The sequence below is a fragment of the Biomphalaria glabrata genome, chromosome 7 (genome assembly GCF_947242115.1).
Source record: "Biomphalaria glabrata chromosome 7, xgBioGlab47.1, whole genome shotgun sequence".
NCBI classification, from domain to species: domain Eukaryota; kingdom Metazoa; phylum Mollusca; class Gastropoda; family Planorbidae; genus Biomphalaria; species Biomphalaria glabrata.
The window spans coordinates 44,886,602-44,911,215 of NC_074717.1; the positions used below are offsets into that span (position 1 = coordinate 44,886,602).

General features: G+C 35.3%; 2 protein-coding genes across 4 annotated transcripts in view; both read right to left on the reverse strand.

Annotated features, from left to right (window-relative positions):
- Positions 1 to 6,187: 6,187 nt before the first annotated feature.
- On the reverse strand, positions 6,188 to 8,369 carry LOC129927389 (uncharacterized). Its single transcript, XM_056036261.1, has one exon. It carries the CDS (start codon positions 8,324 to 8,326, stop codon positions 7,109 to 7,111), a length of 1,218 nt encoding a protein of 405 aa, XP_055892236.1. The 5' UTR covers positions 8,327 to 8,369; the 3' UTR covers positions 6,188 to 7,108.
- A 9,215-nt stretch (positions 8,370 to 17,584) lies between these two features.
- Positions 17,585 to 24,614, reverse strand: part of LOC106053042 (breast cancer anti-estrogen resistance protein 1-like) — a 73,611-nt gene continuing 66,581 nt past the window's right edge. For 2 of the 3 annotated variants that reach the window (XM_056034643.1, XM_056034642.1), the window contains exon 3: positions 17,585 to 23,804. In XM_056034643.1, the coding sequence (XP_055890618.1) occupies positions 20,982 to 23,804 (2,823 nt within the window). In that variant the 3' untranslated portion in view covers positions 17,585 to 20,981. Of the gene's footprint in view, positions 23,805 to 23,889; positions 23,962 to 24,614 lie in introns of those variants that run through there. The other variant, XM_056034644.1, reaches the window with a different exon arrangement.

A 24,614-nucleotide genomic window follows, 5' to 3' on the forward strand; every position in this document is an offset into this window, starting at 1 on the left:
TCTAATAGTTTTCGAAGTTCTTTTCTATTCATTAATATCTAAACAATTAATTAGAAATATTAAGACTGGTAAAATAATGGCTTACAATTGTCTTAATTTTTAAGGAGTAAACTATATAGATTATGAATGCATTAATTACATTACGGTTCCAGGTATAAATGCTATTTCAATAAAAAAACAAACAATGGGGTCTTTCATCAGTATATCTGAGCAAACAAATTTACAACTAAATAAAAACGCTTAATGTACATGTATCTAAGGAGGCACGGTGGCTAAGCGGTAAAGCGCTTGGCTTCCAAACGAGGGGTCCTGGGTTCTAATCCTGGTAAAGACTGGGATATTTAATTTTATTTCCGGACCCAGGTTTAATTGGTACCTGACATTAGTTGGGGAAAAGTAAAGGCCGTTGGTCGTTGAGCTGGAACAAAACATCTGCAGATTACATATAAAGGCCACAGGATACATATTTGAGGCCAAAAGAAAATCCACTGCATTGGAAAGACGAAGATAAGGAAGAAAATCTAAATCGACCACTGGCAGAAAATGATTATGTCTGCCCTAGTTGTGAGAAAATATGTAGGTCACAGCTGGGGCTGAGTAGCCACAGGAAATACTGCATCCTTATTAATCTTCTGACTCGAAGATAAGTCTTATTATTATCTAATAACATTTATTATAATTTTTAAAACATATTTAAATACTGGTATATTGATTGTTTTTTGAATGAGGACTATTAGCGAAAACCAACAAAGATTTAATAACTCATTGAAGATGTAACTTTGTAACATTTATGACATAACAGTATATACACACTAAAATTTGTTAATTGAAAAAAAAAAGCTTTAAAATTTTTGTTGAAAAATAAACAGTATGTAATTTTTTAAATAGTACCAGAGATATATAAATATTTTTCTCTTTAAAAACATGTAACTGGTACCAGAAAAAAAAATGGAGGCAGTGAAACAATTCAGCATTAAATTATTTGAAAGCATTTGAAATGTATTGGTCCTTGTTGAAAAAATCTACCACAGTTAATGCATTAAAAAAAAAGAAGTATGTTAAGTCACACAAGAGGCCAGGAGAGCTATCATTGAAATATTTAGTGGTAATCATATCAATCAAACAAGTTGAATGATGATCAATATCATCTACAATGATCAGACTTTAATTTGAAGTTTGTTCATTTGAATTGATTCAAGTGTTTCTTTCAACAGAAAATACTTAAGTATGAGACTCAAGATCTGGGCAACTATCGGTGCTGCTACTTCGAGATATTTCACAAGCATTATCTGAATGACTGTTGTGGTCAACATGAGACTCAAGATCTGGGCAACTATCAGTGCTGCTACTTTGAGATATTTCACAAGTGTTATCTGAATGACTGTTGCTGTTAACATGAGAATCAGTATCTGGGCAACAATCAGTGCTGCTTCTTTGAGATATTTCACAAGTGTTTTCTGAATGACTGGTGTGGTTAGCAGGCTGACGATGCAAATATGAGCTACCAATGGCAGTAAATATATAATGGATTCGTGTCAAGTAATTAGGATACATATGTTTGAATATGAATTCTGCCAAATATCCATTTATGTACTTCTTTGGGGTCCCAAATTTAGGCAATTTTGATTTGACTTCTCTCCATAATCTGGTAATGGTTTGCGTATGTGCTCCTGTGGTTGGATCAACAAAGTTTCTTTGATTACCTACAAACAAATGAACATAACCTTCTTTTTCTAGGCAGCCTAAACTTTTCCAGCCACGTTTACTTACTACTGTTGTTCCTTCTAGAATGTTATTTTTTACTGCTTGCAATAGCGATTTTCTATCACAAGTTACAAGAGGTATGAGAAAAAGATGTTTGGTCTGTTGTTCTATTCCACCAAAAATCCATGAATACTCAGATTTATTTTTGTCACTGGATCCAGAAAGTTTCATCTTGTCAATTTCTACAATTTTGCCTATTCCTCCCAACATTGTTCGTCTTTGAAGTACATGGCATTCACAAATTGACCTTAAAAATTTGCTCCATTGCATGCATGTCTTAAAGGAGATGGAAAGCTCGATGTGCATTAGTTCCAGTCTAGGAGGAGGAATCAATGCCCAAAAAGCAACCAGTTTGCACAATGTTGAACGTGGTACACTAACTTTGCTGAACATCGTATCTGAATTCTGAGAAACACTCTTTCTACACGGCATAGGTATTGCCATTGGTGTATATTTATTTTTCTTTAGAATATAACCTTTGTAACAAAAAAACGTTTGATGATCGAGACTAAGTTTCATAGGAATTCCACAATTAGGACAATTTTTTGTTTTAGGTATAACACCATGATCGCAAAGAAACTGGTTTAACTTTTCATTATCCTCTGCAATAATACAAAAGTCCACAAGTTTATTTTCACATCCAACACAAAATGATAATATATTATCTACGCATCCCGCTGTGGACGTCGCCATCGTTAACATGTATAATGAAATATATCTAGGTTATTTTGTTTGGGAGTAACATCCCTTATGACTTGTTGTTGTCAAACAAAATTTTTGGGTTTTCTCTCAGATTTGGGTTTTTATTTTATTTTTTTATTTCAGTAGTCAGTAGCTAAAAAAAATATGCTAGATCTCGATATACCGGTATCATTTAGTCACGGCTAAGTCTATTAAATTCGCGGACTTTTTTTTGTGGCTGTGTGCGAATTATCTTCACTAGATATTAGTGAATTTATCGTAAATGTAGAGTCTAGATCTAAATTACTAAATTCGCGGACTTTTCACGGCTATGTGCAAATTATCTTCACTGAAACTACCGTAAAACTAGACTCAGATCTAAGTCACTAAACTTCGCGGACTTTTCGCCGTTGTGTGTGAATTATCTTCACTGAATCTACTGTAGATCTAAGTCATTAAATTCGCAGACATTTCGCGGCTGTGTGCAAATTATTTTCACTAGATTCTAGTGATTTCGCTTAAATCTAGAATCTAGCGTATTTTTAGAGTAATCTATTAGACATTAGACTGACTAAAATTCACGTAGTTTTCAGGTTAGGTGCGAATTATCTTCACTAGATCTAACTTCGATCCACATTTAGATCTAGATACACTATTTCTAGCTAGCTGATTTACGGACTTTCCACGCGAAGTCATTTTTTACTGTTAGTACTACTTAGAAGATTTTAGTTGAGGGCACGTAGGGTCGTAGCCTACACATTAGGCTGGTAATTGCTCTAATTATAGACAATAGTCACTACAGACTAGACCTAGCGCGTCTTCAGTCGTAACAATGAAAGGAAACAACCATTTCTACGCTGCCTTCCGGTGAAGCACTAGATTCTAGTGATTTCGCTTAAATCTAGAATCTAGCGTATTTTTAGAGTAATCTATTAGACATTAGACTGACTAAAATTCACGTAGTTTTCAGGTTAGGTGCGAATTATCTTCACTAGATCTAACTTCGATCCACATTTAGATACACTATTTCTAGCTAGCTGATTTACGGACTTTCCACGCGAAGTCATTTTTTACTGTTAGTACTACTTAGAAGATTTTAGTTGAGGGCACGTAGGGTCGTAGCCTACACATTAGGCTGGTAATTGCTCTAATTATAGACAATAGTCACTACAGACTAGACCTAGCGCGTCTTCAGTCGTAACAATGAAAGGAAACAACCATTTCTACGCTGCCTTCCGGTGAAATGCTTGCTTGAGCCAAGGTCATCTTCAATCATGAGGTCGCGCTTCACTAGTGGGTGAAAGGTGGTGTAGACGCGTCACTGGTCAGCTCATCAACACAGCCAGCCCGTAACGCCATACGATCAGAATGCCTATATAGTTACGCTGTTGTTTTTCCCCTCACATTTTTAGCAAGAAATAAGCAACTTTTTTTTTTTAATATTGCGGCGTCGCACACTGTGCCAGGAAGTATTTAAAAATATTTTAAAATGTAGACCAACATTCAACATTGTAAAACAATATACATATTAGTCCATTTCTTCAATAAGCCTTTGCAGTTTCCTCTCTTCATGAGATGATCATCTTAACAGTGTCAGTACTTCAGATGGTAGTGTTTCTGCATTCGAATTTTATTCTCCAGCTGCTTCTCTGGGATCGAAGTACTAACAGATCTGGGTCTGGTGATAGCACTAAAAGGATCTAAGTTTTCCTCTGACTCAGTTGTTAATTGTGCTGTTAATATAACTGTAGTACATGTTTTTTGTTTGAAATGTGATTGTGCAGAAAAAAAAGTGTATGATTATGTTACTGAAGATGTGATCAGACCTAAGCAAAAAAAAAATCCAGCCCTTAATAATTTTATGTTTTGCTTAATCATTTCTCTAATCAATGAAATGTTTTGTTAACAAAGTGTTCAGTTAAGTTGGAACTGATCTCATCTTATAAATTAGACGTTTGTTCAAAAGAACCATCTATGCATATTCTTGTGTTAATCTAGTCATGCATGCTAAGTCATTGGTCTTCCTGGCTTATTCTATAATCTATGCTCTAACAGCACTAGGGAAGAAGGAGCACTTGTACAGATTTGTTCTAGCATATGGAATAAGAAATGTGCCTTTATCTTATTAGGTTATGTTGTCGTATTAGAAAGTTATGGCTCCAAGCAGGCTGTCATGTGGCCAGCACAACAACCAACTGCCTTTACTTTCCCAGCTTAATTCAGGTAGGCCTACCCATTAGAGTTGTGTGCACTCAGGGGCGCCCTAAAAATCCTTAACTTCAAGATACTAGTCTTCAGCCAGATTGTAACCCAGGTTTGGAAGCCAAGCGCTTAACCACTTAGACACCATCCCCTAACCTGATTTAGATAACTTAGTAATATTAAATATAGCTTACCCAAGGGTATAACGTTTTGTGATATTTATTTGATAAAAAAATTATTATTTTTCTTCCCAGTTTTGATGCTAGACTTGAATGTCAATTTTCAACGTTTATACAAACTCAGAATAAACAATAAAAAAGCCAGATTTTCTGTCACATATAGATAACTAAATTGGAATGAAAAGATTTACAATTTCATGTACTGGTAGTTAAGAATATATTTCTTTAAATCTTATGATACTAGATTTAGACAGAATGATCACTCTAAGTACTTTTTAAAAAGTATAATGACCTGAATTAGAGCTCATGCCTCCTCGGGCCGACATGACAACCTCACTGCTAGTGTGGTACTTATGACAAGAGAAGATTGTATAGCTATATTCCCCGGTATTGTTTATTACAATTTAGAGCAGTGACCTATAAAAGGGGCTAACTCAGCTTATACCACAACTTCAGTCAAGTAAAAGTTCTTTCCCTTTTTTTTGAGATACAAACAAAATAATTAATTACCAATAGTTAATTAAGTAAATAGTTAATTTTTAAAAATGATTCTTGCGTTGTCAGGTACCGGTAAAAGAAATTATTGTGCTCAATTTCAGCTTGATCCGAAAGTGGATGTCGGAGAGAAATAACGTGTACAAACTTTTTACCAGACACTGCCAGACAGACATAAGTAGTGAGTTGATATAAGCTTTGTAAAAAGGTTTTTTCTTGAGGCCTTGAATGAGACATTGGCCCTTTGCAAACCATCAATCATTAAAATAACATTAGTTAGGCCAGGCCCACACTGAACCCTTCTTCATAACAATCAGTTCATTGAATACACATGAATATTAACAATGTAATAATAATAATAACAGGAATATATCTTCGTAACCTGAATTGTGAACATGCAATATTTACTTAAGATTTTTACCAAATTATTAAATTTTTACTACCTTTACTATTGTAACTGTGAATAGACCTTGTTTTTTAATGATTTAACTGTATAGAATTTAGCCCTTGTTATGTAAAGGGAGAGTGATCCTTAAGGGATTGCGGGCACGACATGACCTGAATTGTGCCGATGTGCCTAAACTCAAACTCACGTCATCCTTTGACTTAAAAATACAATAATATCGACAACACTTTTGACAACATGCTATCTCTTCTTTTTTTCTTTTACGACATTTTACAAACATTTTACTTCAGCATATGAAGTTTCAATAAATTGTCATTAAGATTTAATATACAACTATTATTAAAGTAACAGATAGACAAACACTAATCAAAATCTTAGAATAGTTTTCAAAATTCTTTTTTTTTTTTATTTTAAAATTAATATCTCTTAATTATAAATTAGAAAATGTAAGACTGCAGTAAAATAATAGTTTAAATTTTAATTTACAGAGTTACCGGTACCTATATAATTAGATCATGAATGCATTAATTAGGTACATTACATTATGATGCCAGGTATAATTGCTATAAATAATCAAAATGGAGGCTTTCAAAAGTACAAGTAAGTCATGCAAACAAATTTTAAAAAGACAATAAACATGTAAAGTACATGTATCATTATTAAGACTATTATTATTAACCATTATGTATCTAATACAAACATGATAAAAACCTAGCTTACATTTTATTAATTCCAGTATGATATTGATTCTTAATTGAATAAAAAATTATGATATAGAGTATCTTAAAATGTGTTAATTATAATTTGAAAACAAAACACTAATTGTTGTTGAAAAAAAAATCAAAATGAAAAAAAAAATTAATGATACATTTTATTATGCTAATATCAATATGTACTTGCACTAAGGCTTCAGGAGACATACTCTAGGAAAAATTTAATGTGAAGCCCCTTAGGCATTGGGAGTATCAACTATCATATATTCCTTAGACTGGCAGCTTCTGCTACTAAGATCATGCTAAATGTCAAAGCATTCCTTTGGATTACAATAGCAAGGTCCAGAGTCAAGAGAGGGACAATGACGCATGGGTCACCCATGACCCCCTTAATTTAAGGCCCAGTGCTGCTGCAAAGTGGCTAACCAAAACCAGTGATTCTTCTGGAAGCATCTATTGTCTTTTGAGACAGAAGGAGCCATATATATATCAATACATTGTTAACAAGTTGGTCAAGCATATTAACAAACTGGCACACACAAAAAAAGGGAACAATCCAAAGTCATTTGTGGAGGACATTTGAAATGTATTGGTCCTTGTTAGAATAATACTACCACAGTTAATGCATTAAAGAAGCATGCTAAGTCACACAAAATCCCAGCAGAGCTCTAATAGTGAGCATTGGAATTGGTAGTACCGGTAGTAATCATTTCAATCAAACAAGTTGAATGATTATCAATATCATCTACAATGATCAGATTCTTGTTTGATATTTGTTCATTTGAATTGTTTGAAGTGTTTCTTTCATCAGTACAAACTAAAGTATGAGACTCAAGATCTAGGCAAATATTAGTACTGCTTCTTTGAGATATTTCACAAGTGTTTTCTGAATGACTGCTGTGGTTAGCAGACGAATATGAACTAGCAATGGCAGTAAATATATGATGGATTCGTGTCAAGTAATTAGGATACATATGTTTGAATATGAATTCTGCCAAATATCCATTTATGTACTTCTTTGGGCTCCCAAATTTAGGTAATTTTGATTTGACTTCTCTCCATAATCTGGTAATGGTCTGGGTGTGTGCTCCTGTGGTTGGATCAACAAAGTTTGTTTTATTATCTACAAACAAATGAACATAACCTTCTTTTTCTAGGCTGCCTAAACTTTTCCAGCCATGTTTACTTACTACTGTTGTTCCTTCTAGAATGTTATTTTTTACTGCTTGCAATAGCGATTTTCTATCACAAGTTACAAGAGGTATGAGAAAAAGATGTTTGGTCTGTTGTTCTATTCCACCAAAAATCCATGAACACTCAGATTTACTTTTGTCACTGGAGCCAGAAAGTTTCATCTTATCAATTTCTACAATTTTGCCTACTCCTCCCAACATTTTTCGTGTTTGAAGTATATGACATTCACAAATTGATCTTAAAAATTTGCACCATTGCATGCACGTCTTTGAGGAAATGGAAAGCTCGATGTGCATTAGTTCCAGTCTAGGGGGAGGAATCAGTGCCCAAAAAGCAACCAGTTTGCACACTGTTGAACGTGGTACACTAACTTTGCTGAACATCGTATCTGAATTCTGAGAAACACTCTTTCTACACTTCATATGCATGGGCTTTTTTTTATTTTTCTTAACGATATAACGTTTGTAACAATTAAACGTTTGATTATCGACATTAAGTTTCATAGGAGTTCCACAATTTGGACAATTTTTGGCTTTAGGTAAAACACCATGATCGCAAAGAAACTGATTTAACTTTTCATTGTCGTCTGCAATGTTACAAAAATCCACAAGTTTATTTTCACATTCAATGCAAAATGATTGTAGATTGTCTACTAGCTCTAGGTCCATGACCACATCAATGGGCGTCGCCATTTTGACAGCGTCGATGTAAACAGTTGCTAACTCAAAATGCTTTGGATACCGGTAATAATAATAAAATCAAGCAAAATATAAAAATCCTTTTTTTTTAAAGGGGAAGAACTTCGAAGAACTCTTCATTTACATTTATATATATCAATAGTGTAGAATTTATTTCCCTTTTTCGATATTGACCAAAACAATTAGGCCTACCAATAACTAATTGACTAAATGATAATTTTTAAAATTGATTTTGTTATGTACCTACCTTAAATAATTGTCACATTTGTGGAAAGTTTCAAATTGATTAGAGAATGGGCGTAGGAGAAATTACATGTACAATTATCTATCTAAAATGTATCTTTATCTATCTAAAAGGACAAAACTCCTCGAACGCTTCCATCAAAAGTGCCTTCGCTCCATTATAGGTATACGCTGGCAAGACTACACAACAAATAACCATGCTCTGCTGGAGGCCGGTGTGGACAGTATAGAAGCACTAATTACCATTTAACAGCTGCTCTACCATTCAACCTATCCAGCATGGGAGACGACCGCATGCCAAGGCGATCTTCTTTGGCGTAACAGAGGTGCCCCCATAAATGATATAAAGATTAACAAAGGCGCCATTTCGCCCTCACTGGCAAATAGGAACGTAGCTGGCAGCAGATGACATGTGAAAGAGACAGTTGGAGAGCTCTCGCATAGGCTGTGGGACACACATTTGAGACCCAAAAGGAAAGCCCTTTTTGAAGACAGGCGCAGAAGATGGACAGAAAACTTAAATACACTCCGGCGAACAACGGCTTACTGTTACGGTGTGTGTGTGTTTTTTTTGTGTTTCTATGGTGACGGTGGGAAGAAGTTAGTGATTGGTTCTGAATGATGCAAGATAGGTGGCATTGTTGTCATTCGCCTTAATTTGGTCAGACGACTCCAGAACGTTAGACTGAAAGGTTGTGTTGTTGTAATGAATTAGATTTTGTTTAAAAAAAATATTATTACTATAATTACTAAAGTCTAGTAGCCTACATTTATTTTATCTCATATTAGCTTGATTTTGTCTATCTATTAGTATCTCTATATATAATTCTCTTCTTTCCTTAACAGTTTGGACGAGCAAGAAGTAAAAGAAAGATCACTTTCTTATTTCTGCGGATAGTAACCCCACGAAAAGACAAGAGGAGGGGGGGGGGAGAACAAGTGGGTATTCACATGTCGATACGGATGGCTGCGTGCTGGACTGTCAAATCCTGCCCGCTCCCACCCCCCTTCGTCCTGCGGGAGGTTTGGACTAGGAAGTAAACTATCTTCAACTCTGAAGGAACATCCGAAACATGTAAAACATTTTACAAGCAAACATTTTACAAACACTAAATAGCAGCGCCAGTCTTAACCATTGTGACCAAGAAGTCAAGAGAACAAGTAATCTACTATGTATATTCACCCGTCACTAAATAGCAGGGCCGGACTTAAGCATTGTGGGGCCCTATGCGAAACGTATTTCGCGGGGCCAAGTTTGGGTAGGGAAGCGGAGAATAAGTGAAATTTAAGAGTTTGTATTAGAAAATAAATTCGTCTATGCATTTTATTCATTCTTTACTACGTAAATAATTACTTTACGAGACTTGCGTGTAGCAAAGTCATACAGTATATCATGATAATTCTGTTTTCTACATAGATCACGCTCAATAGCAATTACCAAATGTTTCAATCTATCTTTGAGAATTGTTGACCTCAAGTAATTCTTTATTAGTTTGAGCCGCGAGAAGCTTCTTTCACCAGATTACACAATTACGGCTAATGCATAATGCCGTTTTTATTTATCGCGCTTAGGATTGGCGTTTTCCATATTGAATGACACCCCAAAATGTCTATACATTTTATTAATTTTTCGTATATTTTTGCAATTTCGGGAGATTCCCAGGAGCTCCTAGTAAATCGACAGGAGGGCGCGGGAAATCTGTTTTAAGTTATAAAATGGTTTTATTTAATAATTTATACACCTTGAATTAGTGCAAGTCCTATAAAAGTGCGGGGCCCACTGCGGTCGCATAGGTTGCAGCGGCCTAAGGCCGGCCCTGCAAAATAGCGGCGTATGTTACGCCGCCGGTCGACTAGTATTATTATAAAAGATATATTTAATATTGTTGGAGGCACGCTAGCTGAGTGGAAAGTGATTGGCTTCCGAACCGAGGGTTCCGAGTTCGAATCCTGTTGTAGACTGGGATTTTGATTTTCGGTATAATAGGGCACCTCTGAGTCCACCTGACATTGGATGGGAAAAAGTAAAGGCAGTTGGTCGTTGTGCTGGCCACATGACACCATCGTTAACTGTGGTCCAAAAAAACTGATGATCATCTTCCCCATAGATCGCAATGTCTAAAATGGGTACTTTTTAAAAAATATTATTTAATTGTTCATAAGTTATTAAAGTTATTTGAAGTTTTAGTAGTTAAGATAAATTACGCCTACAGCGGTTAAATTGTCTACCAGCAGTTTGGTGCTACAAGTCATCGACCTTCAATAACACTTCGTCTATACCCAATACTTGAAAACAACAAAAAGAAGCACCAACAAGAACTAGCCTTCCCAAGCTAAAACTAAAACTGAGCGCGTCTTTGGAAACACTGCATACCATATTCTGATGCATAAAAAGAAAGGAACAAAGGACCAATTCAATATGCGCTTGACAATCTGTCAAAACCGTGTTTTAGCAAGCACCTAAGAGGTAAAAGGAACTTGTGTACGTAATTTCATGCGCAATCGTATCTTAGCAAGCACCTAAGAGGTAAAAGGAACTTGTATACGTAATTTCATGCGCAATCGTACGGCAATCGATGAGATCACTTGATACATTCAACAACGAGAATATAATTCTAAAATAAAAATAACATAAATAGGCTATATCTTAGTAGCCTATTCTGCGGAATTATGCCGTTAACCGGGACCCTCAACATTCTACTTCCAAGGGTCCCTGGTCAGCCGGCCTAACAATACAACCGTATCAGCGAAACTGAAACAAAATAGAGCAGTGAGATTCATAACTAACGAATATTCACATTTGACTAGAGTAGCTCTTTTAGTAAAATCACTAAATAAAGCCTTCAGGAGAGAAGGCTCAAAAGTAAATTAGCAATTGGAATTATACATAAAACACTGAACCATTATCTTCAAATACAAAAACCACATCTAATAAAAATAGGCCTACTCAGAAAGACACACAGATTAAGGCACATTCCTCGTTCCATATGCTAGGACAAATTTGTACAAATGCTCCTTCTTCCTTAGTACTATTAGAGCATGGGAATGGTTGCCTGAGCCAGCCAGGAAAACCAGTGACTTGGCAGAATTTAAGTCATTGGATAACATGCATGACTAGTTGCATGACGCGTAGGACGTAGGCCTAATCATCTTTTTTGAAGTAGCCCAAGTCTGTATTATATAAGATATGATAAGAAGATAACTCTTGCGGTCCGCACATGTCTCTCTTGTATAAACCGACGTAGGGTTATGGTTGTTGACAATTTGTAGTTCATAGCTTCTGATAGTTGTTCTGAAATTATTGAAACCTGCCTTTTACCTGCTTGTGTGGACCACTTCGAGGACCGCATGTGAGATTGTTAACTCACAAAATCTCGTTTTAATTTGATATTAGTTTCAACGGAATTATGAAATTCTGACATATACAAGATGTTTCCCCCTATAGTTAATAATTGTTATTATACACGAATAAATTTGTCTTAGACATTGAAATTGCGTCAAAACGAAAGTAGGAGCCATTGAGTTCAGGCAGTAGACAGTAGTTCGTTGTTGTTTTTTAGTTTTGACATGGGCCCCTATTATTCTGTTCATAATATTCCACCCCTGTCTGATTGTACTTGAGTCATCTAGTTTGGGGGGTGGGGGTGGGTGGGTGGATATCCCATGCTCATAGGCAATGTTAAGATTTCGGCCAATTTTCTTGTTGTTTATCATAATATTTAAGGGAGGGAACTCAATGAGTAGAGTATTTCTTTGGTATCGTCCCTTGAACCGTAACACAATTAGGTTAAAAGAATGAAATAATAGAGAACAATACACTATTCCGTATACAACAAAGACAAGTGAACAGTTAACAATGTGTTCGCTTTTCCTTAAACCCCCCCCCCCCACTAAAAAAAAAAAAGAAAAACATTAATAATAGTGTACTTTGTAGAACTTAAAAAAAATTAATTAGGGCTACTATAGGTTTAACTTCTTATCATGTCCATTAATAATAATAAATATAAGGCTTGTCTTCGAGTCCGAAGGTTGGTGAGGAATGCAATTTGTTTTATATAGATTTTGAGGCCTTCTAAATCTATTTTAAAAAATTTATTTAATTACCACTAATTAAATAACTATTTTTTTTAAATCATTCACATTTAGTCATGGACAATGAATAATTTCTCCGAATTTCAACTTGATCTGAGGATGGCAAGAGAGAGAATATAGGGCCTACGTGTAAAAGAATCCTGCCAGACAGACGGAGTTATCGAGTTAGTATATAGCCTAATAATCTTTGCAATATAAAAAAGTACAACAAATCTGATATACACCTTAATAGTCTTTTTTTTTCCCCACTAATAGTTACTCTGCTACACTTATGTAACTCCTGATGGTCTATGACAGTGATGCCCAACCCAATTCGATCTGCGGGCCATTTTAATTTCCAACTCTAGTGTCGCGGGCCACATGATAGAAAAGATACAAAAAAGTAATGAAATTGACTTGAAACTCTTTTATTTGAGACCCGAGGATCTAGTACTTACACTGAATTATTGGGATATATTTGAATTTTCTCTGTAGGCCTACGCTTCAGAAAATCGCGTTAAGTTCTGTTTATGTTTTGTTGTTATTGGTCTTTAATACAGCCACACTTTATAAAAACAAACATGTCGGCTAGCATGGTATCATGTTCTACAGAAAGGTAAAGATCCGTTCACTTTTCCTAGTAGATTCTATATTCTGAGTCCTATTTCATGAACACACTAATGTAAAATACAGTTTCAACATTTTTTTTAGGGTGGGAAGGGGGGATTTTCTATATTTTGTGCCGACATTTCGGCGGGCCGGAAGGAAGCACGTCACGGGCCGGATCTGGCCCGCGGGCCGTATTTTGGGCATCACTGGTCTATGACGATAACCCTTTACTGCTCTCGACTTTGTAGGCCTATACAATAAATAAATGAACAATTGACGCACCGTCTTACGTAGACTAGAAGGTTTGGTTCAGTGTCTAAAGTCTAAATTATTCGACTGTCGATGAACAGGAAGTGTTTTGACACATAGGCTACAAATGCTAAATACTTGACTAGATCTTGATTAATGATGGCGCGAAGTCCCCGGACAAAGGCTTTGTGGTAGGGAAAATTTGCAGGTCGCAACTGGCTTTGCATGGTCATGTTATATAGGCTACTGCAATTATTCTTAATCCTCGGAATCTAAGACAATACTTTAATAATGCGTGGTTTGATTTTTTAATAATCTTCCATAATATCTTACAGGCCTACAATACAGACTTTCTTTTCTTTATTATAGCATCAATACAGACGTTCTTTTCTTTATTATAGCATCAACACAGACGTTCTTTATCTTATCTTATCTTATATAATACAGACGTTACTTCAAAAAAGAAGATGATTACGTCCTACGCGTCATGCATTTAGTTATGCATATTAACCAATGACTTAAATTCTGCCAAGTCACTGGTTTTCCTGGCTAGCTCAGGCAACCCATTCCATGCTCTAATAGCACTAGGGAAGAAGGAGTATTTGTACAAATTTGTCCTAGCATATGGGACGAGGAATGTGCCTTTATCTTTGTGTCTTTCAGAGTATTTTATTAAACTTTGTTTTTGTATTTGAAGATTATGGTTCAGTGTTTTATGTATGATTGCTACTTTACTTTTGAGCCTTCTGTCCTGAAGGCTTTCTAAATTTAGTGATTTTACTAAAGGTGTTACTCTAGCCAAATATGAATATTCGTTTGTTATGAATCTCACTGCTCTATTTTGTGTCTGTTCTAGTTTCTTAATGTTTTCTTGAGTTGAGGGGTCCCAAACGGAGGATGCATATTCTATTATTGGCCTAACCAAGGTTAAATAACATTTTAGTTTTATGTTCTTATTTGATTTATAGAAATTTCTTTTAATAAATCCTAATGCTGTCGATGAACAGGAAATGTTTTGACACATACAAATGCTAAATACTTGACTAGATCTTGATTAATGATGGTGCGAAGTCCCCGGACAACGGCTTTGTGGTAGGGAAAATTTGCAGGTCGCAACTGGCTTTGCATGGTCATATTATATAGGCTACTGCAATTATTCTTATTCCTCGGAATCTAAGACAATACTTTAATGCTTTGTTTGATTTTTTAAAATAATATCCCATAATATCTTACAGGCCTACAATACAGACGTTCATTTCTTTATTATAGCATCAATACAGACTTTCTTTATTATAGCATCAATACAGACGTTCATTTCTTTATTATAGCATCAATACAGACTTTCTTTATTATAGCATCAATACAGACTTTCTTTATTATAGCATCAATACAGACGTTCTTTATTATAGCATCAATACAGACGTTCTTTTCTTTATTATAGCATCAATACAGACTTTCTTTATTATAGCATCAATGCAGACTTTCTTTTCTTTATTATAGCATCAATACAGACGTTCTTTTCTTTATTATAGCATCAATACAGGCGTTCTTTATTATAGCATCAATACAGACGTTCTTTTCTTTATTATAGCATCAATACAGACTTTCTTTATTATAGCATCAATGCAGACTTTCTTTTCTTTATTATAGCATCAATACAGACGTTCTTTTCTTTATTATAGCATCAATACAGACGTTCTTTATTATAGCATCAATACAGACGTTCTTTTCTTTATTATAGCATCAATACAGACTTTCTTTATTATAGCATCAATGCAGACTTTCTTTTCTTTATTATAGCATCAATACAGACGTTCTTTTCTTTATTATAGCATCAACACAGACTCTCTTTATTATAGCATCAATACAGACGTTCTTTTCTTTATTATAGCATCAATACAGACGTTCTTTTCTTTATTATAGCATCAACACAGACTCTCTTTATTATAGCATCAATGCAGACTTTCTTTTCTTTATTATAGCATCAATACAGACGTTCTTTTCTTTATTATAGCATCAATACAGACGTTCTTTATTATAGCATCAATACAGACGTTCTTTTCTTTATTATAGCATCAATACAGACGTTCTTTATTATAGCATCAATACAGACGTTCTTTTCTTTATTATAGCATCAATACAGGCGTTCTTTATTATAGCATCAATGCAGACTTTCTTTTCTTTATTATAGCATCAATACAGACGTTCTTTTCTTTATTATAGCATCAACACAGACTCTCTTTATTATAGCATCAATGCAGACTTTCTTTTCTTTACTATTAGCATCAATACAGACGTTCTTTTCTTTATTATAGCATCAATACAGACGTTCTTTTCTTTATTATAGCATCAATACAGACTTTCTTTTCTTTATTATAGCATCAATACAGACTTTCTTTTCTTTATTATAGCATCAATACAGATGTTATTTTCTTTATTATAGCATCAACACAGACTTTATTATAGCATCAACACAGACTTTCTTTTCTTTATTATAGCATCAATACAGACTTTCTTTTCTTTATTATAGCATCAATACAGATGTTATTTTCTTTATTATAGCATCAACACAGACTTTCTTTATTATAGCATCAACACAGACTTTCTTTTCTTTATTATAGCATCAATACAGACGTTCTTTTCTTTATTACAGCATCAATACAGACTTTCTTTTCTTTATTATAGCACCAATACAGACGTTCTTTTCTTTATTATAGCACCAATACAGACGTTCTTTTCTTTATTATAGCATCAATACAGACTTTCTTTATTATAGCATCTAGGTTTTTGAAGAGTTATTAGCCTGTCATTGTTTTCCCGTGAGTAAGGAAAGTAATTTTATTATTTTTTTTATGTTTCTAGTAGCCTACATTGCGTATTTCTGGGATTTTGAAAATGTCAAGATCTTTAGATCTGAATGAGAGACTTAAGGCTAATTCCTGACCCTGTAGCTATACCATACCTTATATTATATCTAATATTAAATAATTTTGACATTTTCGAAATGTATTAACGGCCTGAAATGTATTCATAAAAAAATGTAATTGATTGGAACCAATCAAATGATTCGCCGACTCTTGGGAAGGCATATCCCTAAACATGGGCGTCAGATCTGGAAGAAAAACGTGCCATACGACAAATGGCTGGCTCCTTACCAAGTAAAAGCCACCTTAACCTGCGATATTTGTGGACGGGAGTGTCTCTCTAAATACTGATCAACTGTGAAGTGTTCTACCAGATGAATCATAGTCGTTACTACTGAAGGAGGCCAACAACACTCTTGATTGAATTATGTCCCTTGCACCATAGCTTCGATATCTTCTTATACTTTAAGTAAGGCGTATGTATGTATGTTAGGAAAAGAATTAAAAGCCGCTTGACCAATCTTGATCAAACTTGGCAGAAATGTTCCTTGGGTACTAACTTAGACAGTAGTGTATGTATTGTAGCCCTAAAACAAACTTAGACCCTCAATAAAAAAAAAAAAGTTGACCGACTCTATTAAAGCTATAGTATTATATGGATCTAGGCTTTGTTTACAATGTTGACATGAGAAAAGATCGAAAGGATTTAGATCTAATTTTAAGAACTACACTTTGCACATATAGTTTTTTACTTTGACACATGAAAATACAAAATATAGTCAATTGATTTTATTATTTAATAAAATTAACCTTCAAATTTGTGTTTCAAAAGCATTTTTACATAAATTCGTTCCATATAGGCCTATCAGCGAATTCAGAACGTCCTGGCTTACTTATATATTGTATAAGACTTATTAATACCATTCATTTAACAAATCGGGTAAACCCGTTTTAATTGTACTTTGTATCCTTTCGTTTTTAATAGATATGAATGTATCAGCTTCGGGTAAACCCATTTTCGCAAAACTAATTTTATTTTCGTAGCGAAAGAGAAAAACTTGAAAGGATCATTAGTTAAGTTTAACATACATCTAAATCCAATCCACTAGATTAGTAAACACAAACTAGGACCCTCAGGTAATGTCAGGCTAGTTTATATATAGTAATCATTTTCAAGACACAACACAAAAAAAGCAATGAAAACAAAGATATACCATTTGAAATCAAAGCTCTGGCTCCTTTTGTTTTTAATTGATGTATAAACATAAAACATAATATGATCCAATGGAAAAGCCAATACATGAACTAAGTAGGCCTAATTATTGACAAGGTTGTCTACAATAGTTAGTTCATAATTAAGCTGCAATCTACAACACCAGTTCATTCACTCACTCATCTCTTCCACACTAGCTTGTACATTATAGATAGACAAATCTATTGAAACATCTTCAAACATAGTTCTATATAGTCTGATTGCAGACGTGACCTAAAGAAATCAGGTTGATTAATTATCACATTTATTGTATAGGAAGACATAGATTTAATCAATAGTTCTCTATTGCTCTATGACACTGGTCAAAGGGAAACAAAGTTTTATTACAGTGTATTAAATAGAGCCTCCAGATTAATAAAAAAAATTTGTAAAATGTTTTACATGTTTTGAATGTTCCTTCAGAGTTGAAGATAATTTACTTCATGGTCCAAACCTCCCGCAGAACAACGGGGGATGGCAGTGGGCCGGGTATGAACCCAGGACCACCGGCAAGTCTGAACGACAGTCAGGCACACATACCACACAATCTAAATCAAATAAATTTTAAAAAATTTCTTAGCTGTAGAGCAATGTCTTAGCAAGAGATTCACAATTATTCCTGCTTTTATATGTTTGACCAAATACCAGTGACACTGAAGAAAAAGTTGTTGAGGATTTTAAAAATGGTTGCATTGGTCTTACAAAACAATTTTGGAGCCTATCATGTTGAAGTTCAATGGTGCTCACCAAGTAAAAAGAACTATGAGCTATCATTTTAAAGTATACATTTGTCCAGGTGTTGCCCATTTATTTGATTAGAGTTTGAAGTAGCACCACAGCTTTACCAACACTTCCTTTAGTTTGTACACCAGATACACCAATAAGCTATTTATAGTTTTTCCCCCCATGCATGAAAGTCTCCAATAAGCTAAACAATGCGTTCAATGATTTGGCAAATATATATATATATATATAAGGAAACATTTGTAAAAACCTGATTGCTTTAGGTGACTGAGTGCTAAAGCAGTTGGCATCCAAACTGGAGGGCCCCAGGTTGAAAACCTGGTATAGACAGAGATTTTTATTTTTGGGATCTTTAGGGTGCCTCTAAGTCAACCCAGCTCTAATGGGTACCTGATATTAGTTGGGGAAAATGAAAAGCGGTTGATTTTTTATGCTTTTTTCTTGCCTTAGTCAACAGTCCTAATTCAAGTTCTGTATACTCCAAAAAACAAAAAAAAGTAGTAGGCAATAGCATTTAGTAAAATATAATTCTACAAGATTATTATCAAATGGATCCAAAGCAATTTTACTGACAAATCATTGACATACATTTTTTTGTTTTACACAATGTATAATTTTTAAAGGCAGCTATACTATCAAAAACATTTTGAAATGATCAATTGTTCACCATATGTGACATGTATATACCCCCTCTCTCTTTTCATTACTGTTTTATAAGTTTCTATAAAAATAGTTTTTAACTTTAAAAAAAAAATATTTTTCTTTATTTTGGTACATTTCATTTTTTGAGAACCAATTTGCAGGAACTTTTTGAGAGATGTCTAACCGCAAGATTCAATTGTTCAAAGAACACTTCTGCTGGGGTATTGTTAGAAAATTTAGAAATAATTGTATTTTGTATAATGACAACAAAAAATCTCAGATGTATATAAATTTTGTTTTTGGCCACGACAATTTTAAGTAGAGTTAAGAGACAAAAATAAGTGTTTGTTGATTTAAAAAATTCAACAAATCAACAACAAACTTAGCTTTCATATAACAAAAAAAAAAATTTAACCTAAACAATAACAACATGTCCCCTCACTATGACCAAAAATTAAAGGCCTAGTTATTCTATTAACAATTATGAATACAGTAACATGACAAGTATAGCAAGTGTCAATACAGTAACATGACAAGTATAGAAAGGGTCAATGAGCCAGTATGAAACTGTGAGTCAAGCTAATTACAACATTTTTGAGTTTGGAACTAGAACTGTTCCAAATGTTTCAGGTCATTATATAAAAACAATTGGTGGAAGCACATCTCTATAGACATCAACAAATTATTACATTCAAGCAATGAATGTAGACTGTGTCAACCACTTTACACCGGCAAAGCAGATAATTCAAAACAACAAAACAAAAACAACTACTTTCTAAAATTATAATGAATATTGTTAAACCTTTTTTTCAAGATCAAAATTACAGAATTAACTCAGGGACCAATTTCTACAAATGTGATAAACATTCTGATCATTACTCTGATTGGCTCTAGTTTCTTGAGTCAAATCTATTCTTCTGTCTCACTTTCCTAGACTGATTCTATGCTTCTAGCTCTGGCGCAGACTACCAATAGCGTTTTATTTTACAACTTTCGACATTCCTTCAAAAGTGATTATTATGTCATAGCTGAGACCTCCTGCAGATGATGGGTGGAAGGGTTTAGAAGCAGTTCATACCAGGTCGCCACAATAAAAACTCTTCATACCAGGTAGCCACAATGAAAGCTGTTTGGTGCCAGTATATAAAAAAATGTACTGTGGAGTTTTCTCCTTTTCATCATGCTATGAATGCAACAGTAATTTAAGTGCCAGTGAGACTGGTTCACAACCAAAGTACTTGGTCAATGATAAATAAAGAAAACTAGAAATATAGTACAACTTTTGTTCACATAAGATGGAAGTATTTATTTTCCAGTGTACACAAATATTAGGCTTTTAACTTCTCAAGAAAGCATTTAAAAACATTAAGAGAACATTGTTAAAAAAAAAAATTTCATTTTCGACATGAAAATAATTACATTAAAATACAAAAATAGATGTGCCCCAGGCACACTGAAGAAAGACAAAGTTTTATTAGCACACATTGCTAATTGCTTCAACTATACAGTATATTTTCTTTAATTACTAGTTTCACTAGCTAGTAGCTAAAAAGAAACAGGGAAGTGGTGAAATACTATAGTGTCGTGTCAAGCTATATGTTATATAGTGTTATATGCAACTTAATGAATATTGATTGATGTAATGGCATTCATGGTGTGAAAATCAATTTAGAATTATTTGAGCATATATTGAAAATAGTTTTCAAATTATAGGAATGTTTTCTCTTCTAACTGTCACTTGAGCATAGGGCAAAAGATACTATGAAAGTTGGTGATTACCCAAGACCCCAATGATTTCAAATAAATGAAGGAAAACTAATGACGATGGAAACCTTTGAAAAATATGTGACTTGAGATTTGACCTAGAATGTAAATCCTCCAAAAAAAATATATTTGTTTACAAGATTTGATTATTCATAAATATAGTTAAGTAATTGAAATTTAACATAACCCACACCCCCAAAAGTTTTTTTTATCACTGCTTGGCAGCTTGTGTTATTACAACTTTGAGTTCATGGGCAGCATGGGACACCTCAATCACTCTGTCCACCATTTCCTGAATAGCCGGTGCACAGGGATATTTCAGGGCTGCAGTCTTTGTGGCAGTAACAGAAGCTTTCAAGCAGTCACACAAATGATTGGCGCAGTGCATAATACGAGCACTGGCGTTGTTGCTAATTAGGTTCCGGTGAATGCTGTCTCCAATGTGCACAAGTTTGTGGGCCGAGACTATAACAAACTTACTGTGTGATATGAAAACATTAGGGGGCTGACCATTGTTGACCACTCCCAAGAATGCATCAATGGCATTGCCCAGTAGTGTGGAATGAGAGTTTATCTGTTCTGAGTAAAACACAAGCACTTGGCGATCATTAGGATCCAAGACTTCAGGTTTATTAGAAGAGACATCCAATCCAGGTGATGGCATTATAAAGTTTGATTCTCCAGATGTTTTGTTTATGGGTGTTTTTAGATCATCATTAAATTCATTATCATCATAGTTATCAGCACTATCTGGCGCTTTACCTGAATCCATATTGTTAGTAGCAACATCTGATCTTTTGATACTTGAAGATGTCTCTTTCACAGGGATTGTATCGATTTCATCAAAACCAACTTTACAAGCATTCATCATTCTAGTTACCTCCGTATCAATCTTTGAAATGTTTTCTTGTTCACTGCTAATATTAATATTCTCTTTACTTACTAATTTACTCTCCGAATCAATAAAACTGCTATTATTCTGTGACTTTGTCAGAGTATCCTTAGTATCTAGTCTCACATAATCATACTCTGCTAATAGATCCATGTTAGTGGAATCTTTGCTTGGAGCTATTTCATCACATTCAGCATAGTCATCTTTGTGAAGTGCAGCCTTGAAGTCGTACGAAGACATTTTCTTTGGCAACATTGCAGGCCCGGTAGTTGGGGAGAGGATGGTGGATGAAACACGATCCACTCCAGGCACTGCCGGTAGCGGCCTGTGTTGAATGCTTTTTTGTTTGTTTAATACAGGAGTGGGTGTTTTTCCTCCATTAGTTTCCCCAGGTTTGGGAACCATTGGAGGTTTGGAGGCGACAGACTTCTTACTTTCTCCACTCGCAGCTTTCTTAAACAGAACTGAACTGTGATTCTGAATGAAGGATGCCACTTTTTTCACTTCAGGTAACAGTTCTCTGGCCACCAGGGCTATCTGACCTAGATCGTCTGGTTTGCTTTTGTCAAGAGGCTCACACAGCACGGATACCTGCCACTTTATTTCTTCCAGATTTGTAAAGCTCTTTTGCACTAACTCCAGTGTACTCATTAAAGGTGATATGTACTTCTGTAGCTTACTTGCCAAAAGTTTGTCTGGAACTCTCAGGGCATTGGCTCTGGCTCCTTGGGCAAAATCTACAAACTCACTGAGGGCATTCCTCACCAAGGAACAGGACACTTTGATGTCATATAAAGATTTCTCTAAGCTGCTGCGACTTCGCCATGTGTTGTTGACAAAGCTCCCAAGTCTGCTCGTAGCTTTTGAAACATCTTGCTGTTTTTTGGTCAACGTTTCTAGGGCAGAGTCCAAATCTAGGAGCAGTTCATCCCAGATTGGAACATCTGCAAGTTGCTGGTCAGCGTCAAGGCTTGAGGATGAGAAACGCTGATTTTCATCTGAAGAGTCTGACCGCATTGAAATGACTGAATCCCTCATGACCTGAGGGGGTACATCATAAACATTGGAAGATTCCATGATGGCACCAGATGAACTATGACCTGTAGACCCCAGTTTCTTTTGAGTGATTCTTGGAGCATTGTTTTTAGGTGTGTCGTACAAGTCATCTAGGGCATGCTCCAAGCTTCTGCTGCGTTTGATATCCCGAGGTGAACTCTTCGACTTGCAGTCAAATGAAGAGTGTGATGTTCTCAGTGTGTCTGTGGAAGGTGTCATACAGTTTGAGTTAATGGATGAGGGGCGAGATTTGGTAGGGCTGTCATAAAATCCCAAACCAGAATCCATGGACAGCTGTTTTCTTGATTTCTCCCCATCTAGCATGCAAGGTGGAACATCATATGTTTCTGAAGGATAGTCCATGCTGGAGCGAGCTGAATCTGGCAAGCTTGTCGCTTGGGAAAGGCGTGCACTGCTTACACCAGATGTGTTTGACAAGAGTGAGTCACTGGATCCCACTGAACGTAGACTAGACTGTGACGCAGGGTTGGCAAGTGAAAGAGAAAGATTACGCACGGGTGGTGTATCATAAGTAGGCTCTTCTGTTATATTTTCAGTGGAGTTAGCTGCAGATAATGATTCATATATTGGTGGCCCTTCTTCAGATAATATCCGTTCTAGAGATGAACGGTTACTCCCAGGTGGAGTTTCATAGCAATTATCACTGGAATTTGAATGCCTGCGTTTCACAATCTGTGGCAAAACCAGAGTGTTGTTAGCGCTAGCATTCAATGAAGTGTGACTTGATGAATTGTTGAAAGCAAGGTTGGAGCCAGAGTCTCTAGAGGCCGAGGAACGGTTGCTGTGCGGAGGGGTCCGCTCACTAGAAGCTCTTTTGCTGCTTGGAGGTGTGTCATAGATGCCGTTGACAGTTTCTGCAGAGCCTCTCTTACTGCTGGGTGGGGTGTCATACAGGTCATCTCCTAGAGAAGCCTTTCTAGAGCCTGCAGATCCTCGAGATGTGGCATTAGATGACCTTCTCCCTGACATGTCATGGTAGCCAGTGTCAAAAGACCCTCTGTGAGATGGTGGTACATCATAGTCTTGAAGTCCTCGATTGGGCTGGTCATACAGCTCCATGCTACTCTGTGAATAGAAGATGAACAGAAATAAACCTGATTGTTTGTATAACTTATAGTAGGCCTTATACAAGGCGATAGTTTAAACTTACTTTAACCTTCATAGAGTAATCAAAGAGTGTATTCTCAACTAAATGTAATAGATCTACATCTAATAGCACATTTAGAAAGTAAATAGCAGAACTGACTTAAGTAGCTAAAGTAGACGCGCGCTAACGTCACTCACGACACCAGATTTCACAGGAAAACAAAACTAAAAGAAGTATGCCACTGAGGCCTATTGAGTCTATAAACATCAACAGAAGATAACATTTCTTTAATACATTTTCTTCGAGTTTGAACGGTCAATATCCCCAAAAAGCCAAATTACAAACACACTGAAGCTGTTAGACAAGTTTTTTTTTCACTGATAGAACTAGACCAGATCTGAAGTCTCGCTATCAGCGTTATTAACTGCTTTATCCGATGGTTACATAAAATAAAAAAAAAAGGCTTAAAGTTGGGTCAGTGCACCTGGCATTCGTACGAGTTTGTGAGAATGTTTCTTTGCCACTTTGGCCTCGCGATTTCAACGCTCATGATAAAAATGACTAATACAGTAGTGTATATATTTACAGTTGAGAAATATACAAAGTGATAAAAAGAAATGTTGCGTTATTTTTAGAATTTATCCTGGCATGTTTGGGAAAGGACGACAGTCTCAGTAGCGGATGTGCCAGACTGCTGGGATTCATTTTGTAATTACACGCACGTAAAAGGGAAGCCACCAACATTTAAATCACGCTATGCCTACTTGAATAGGTCTATGCCTACTTAA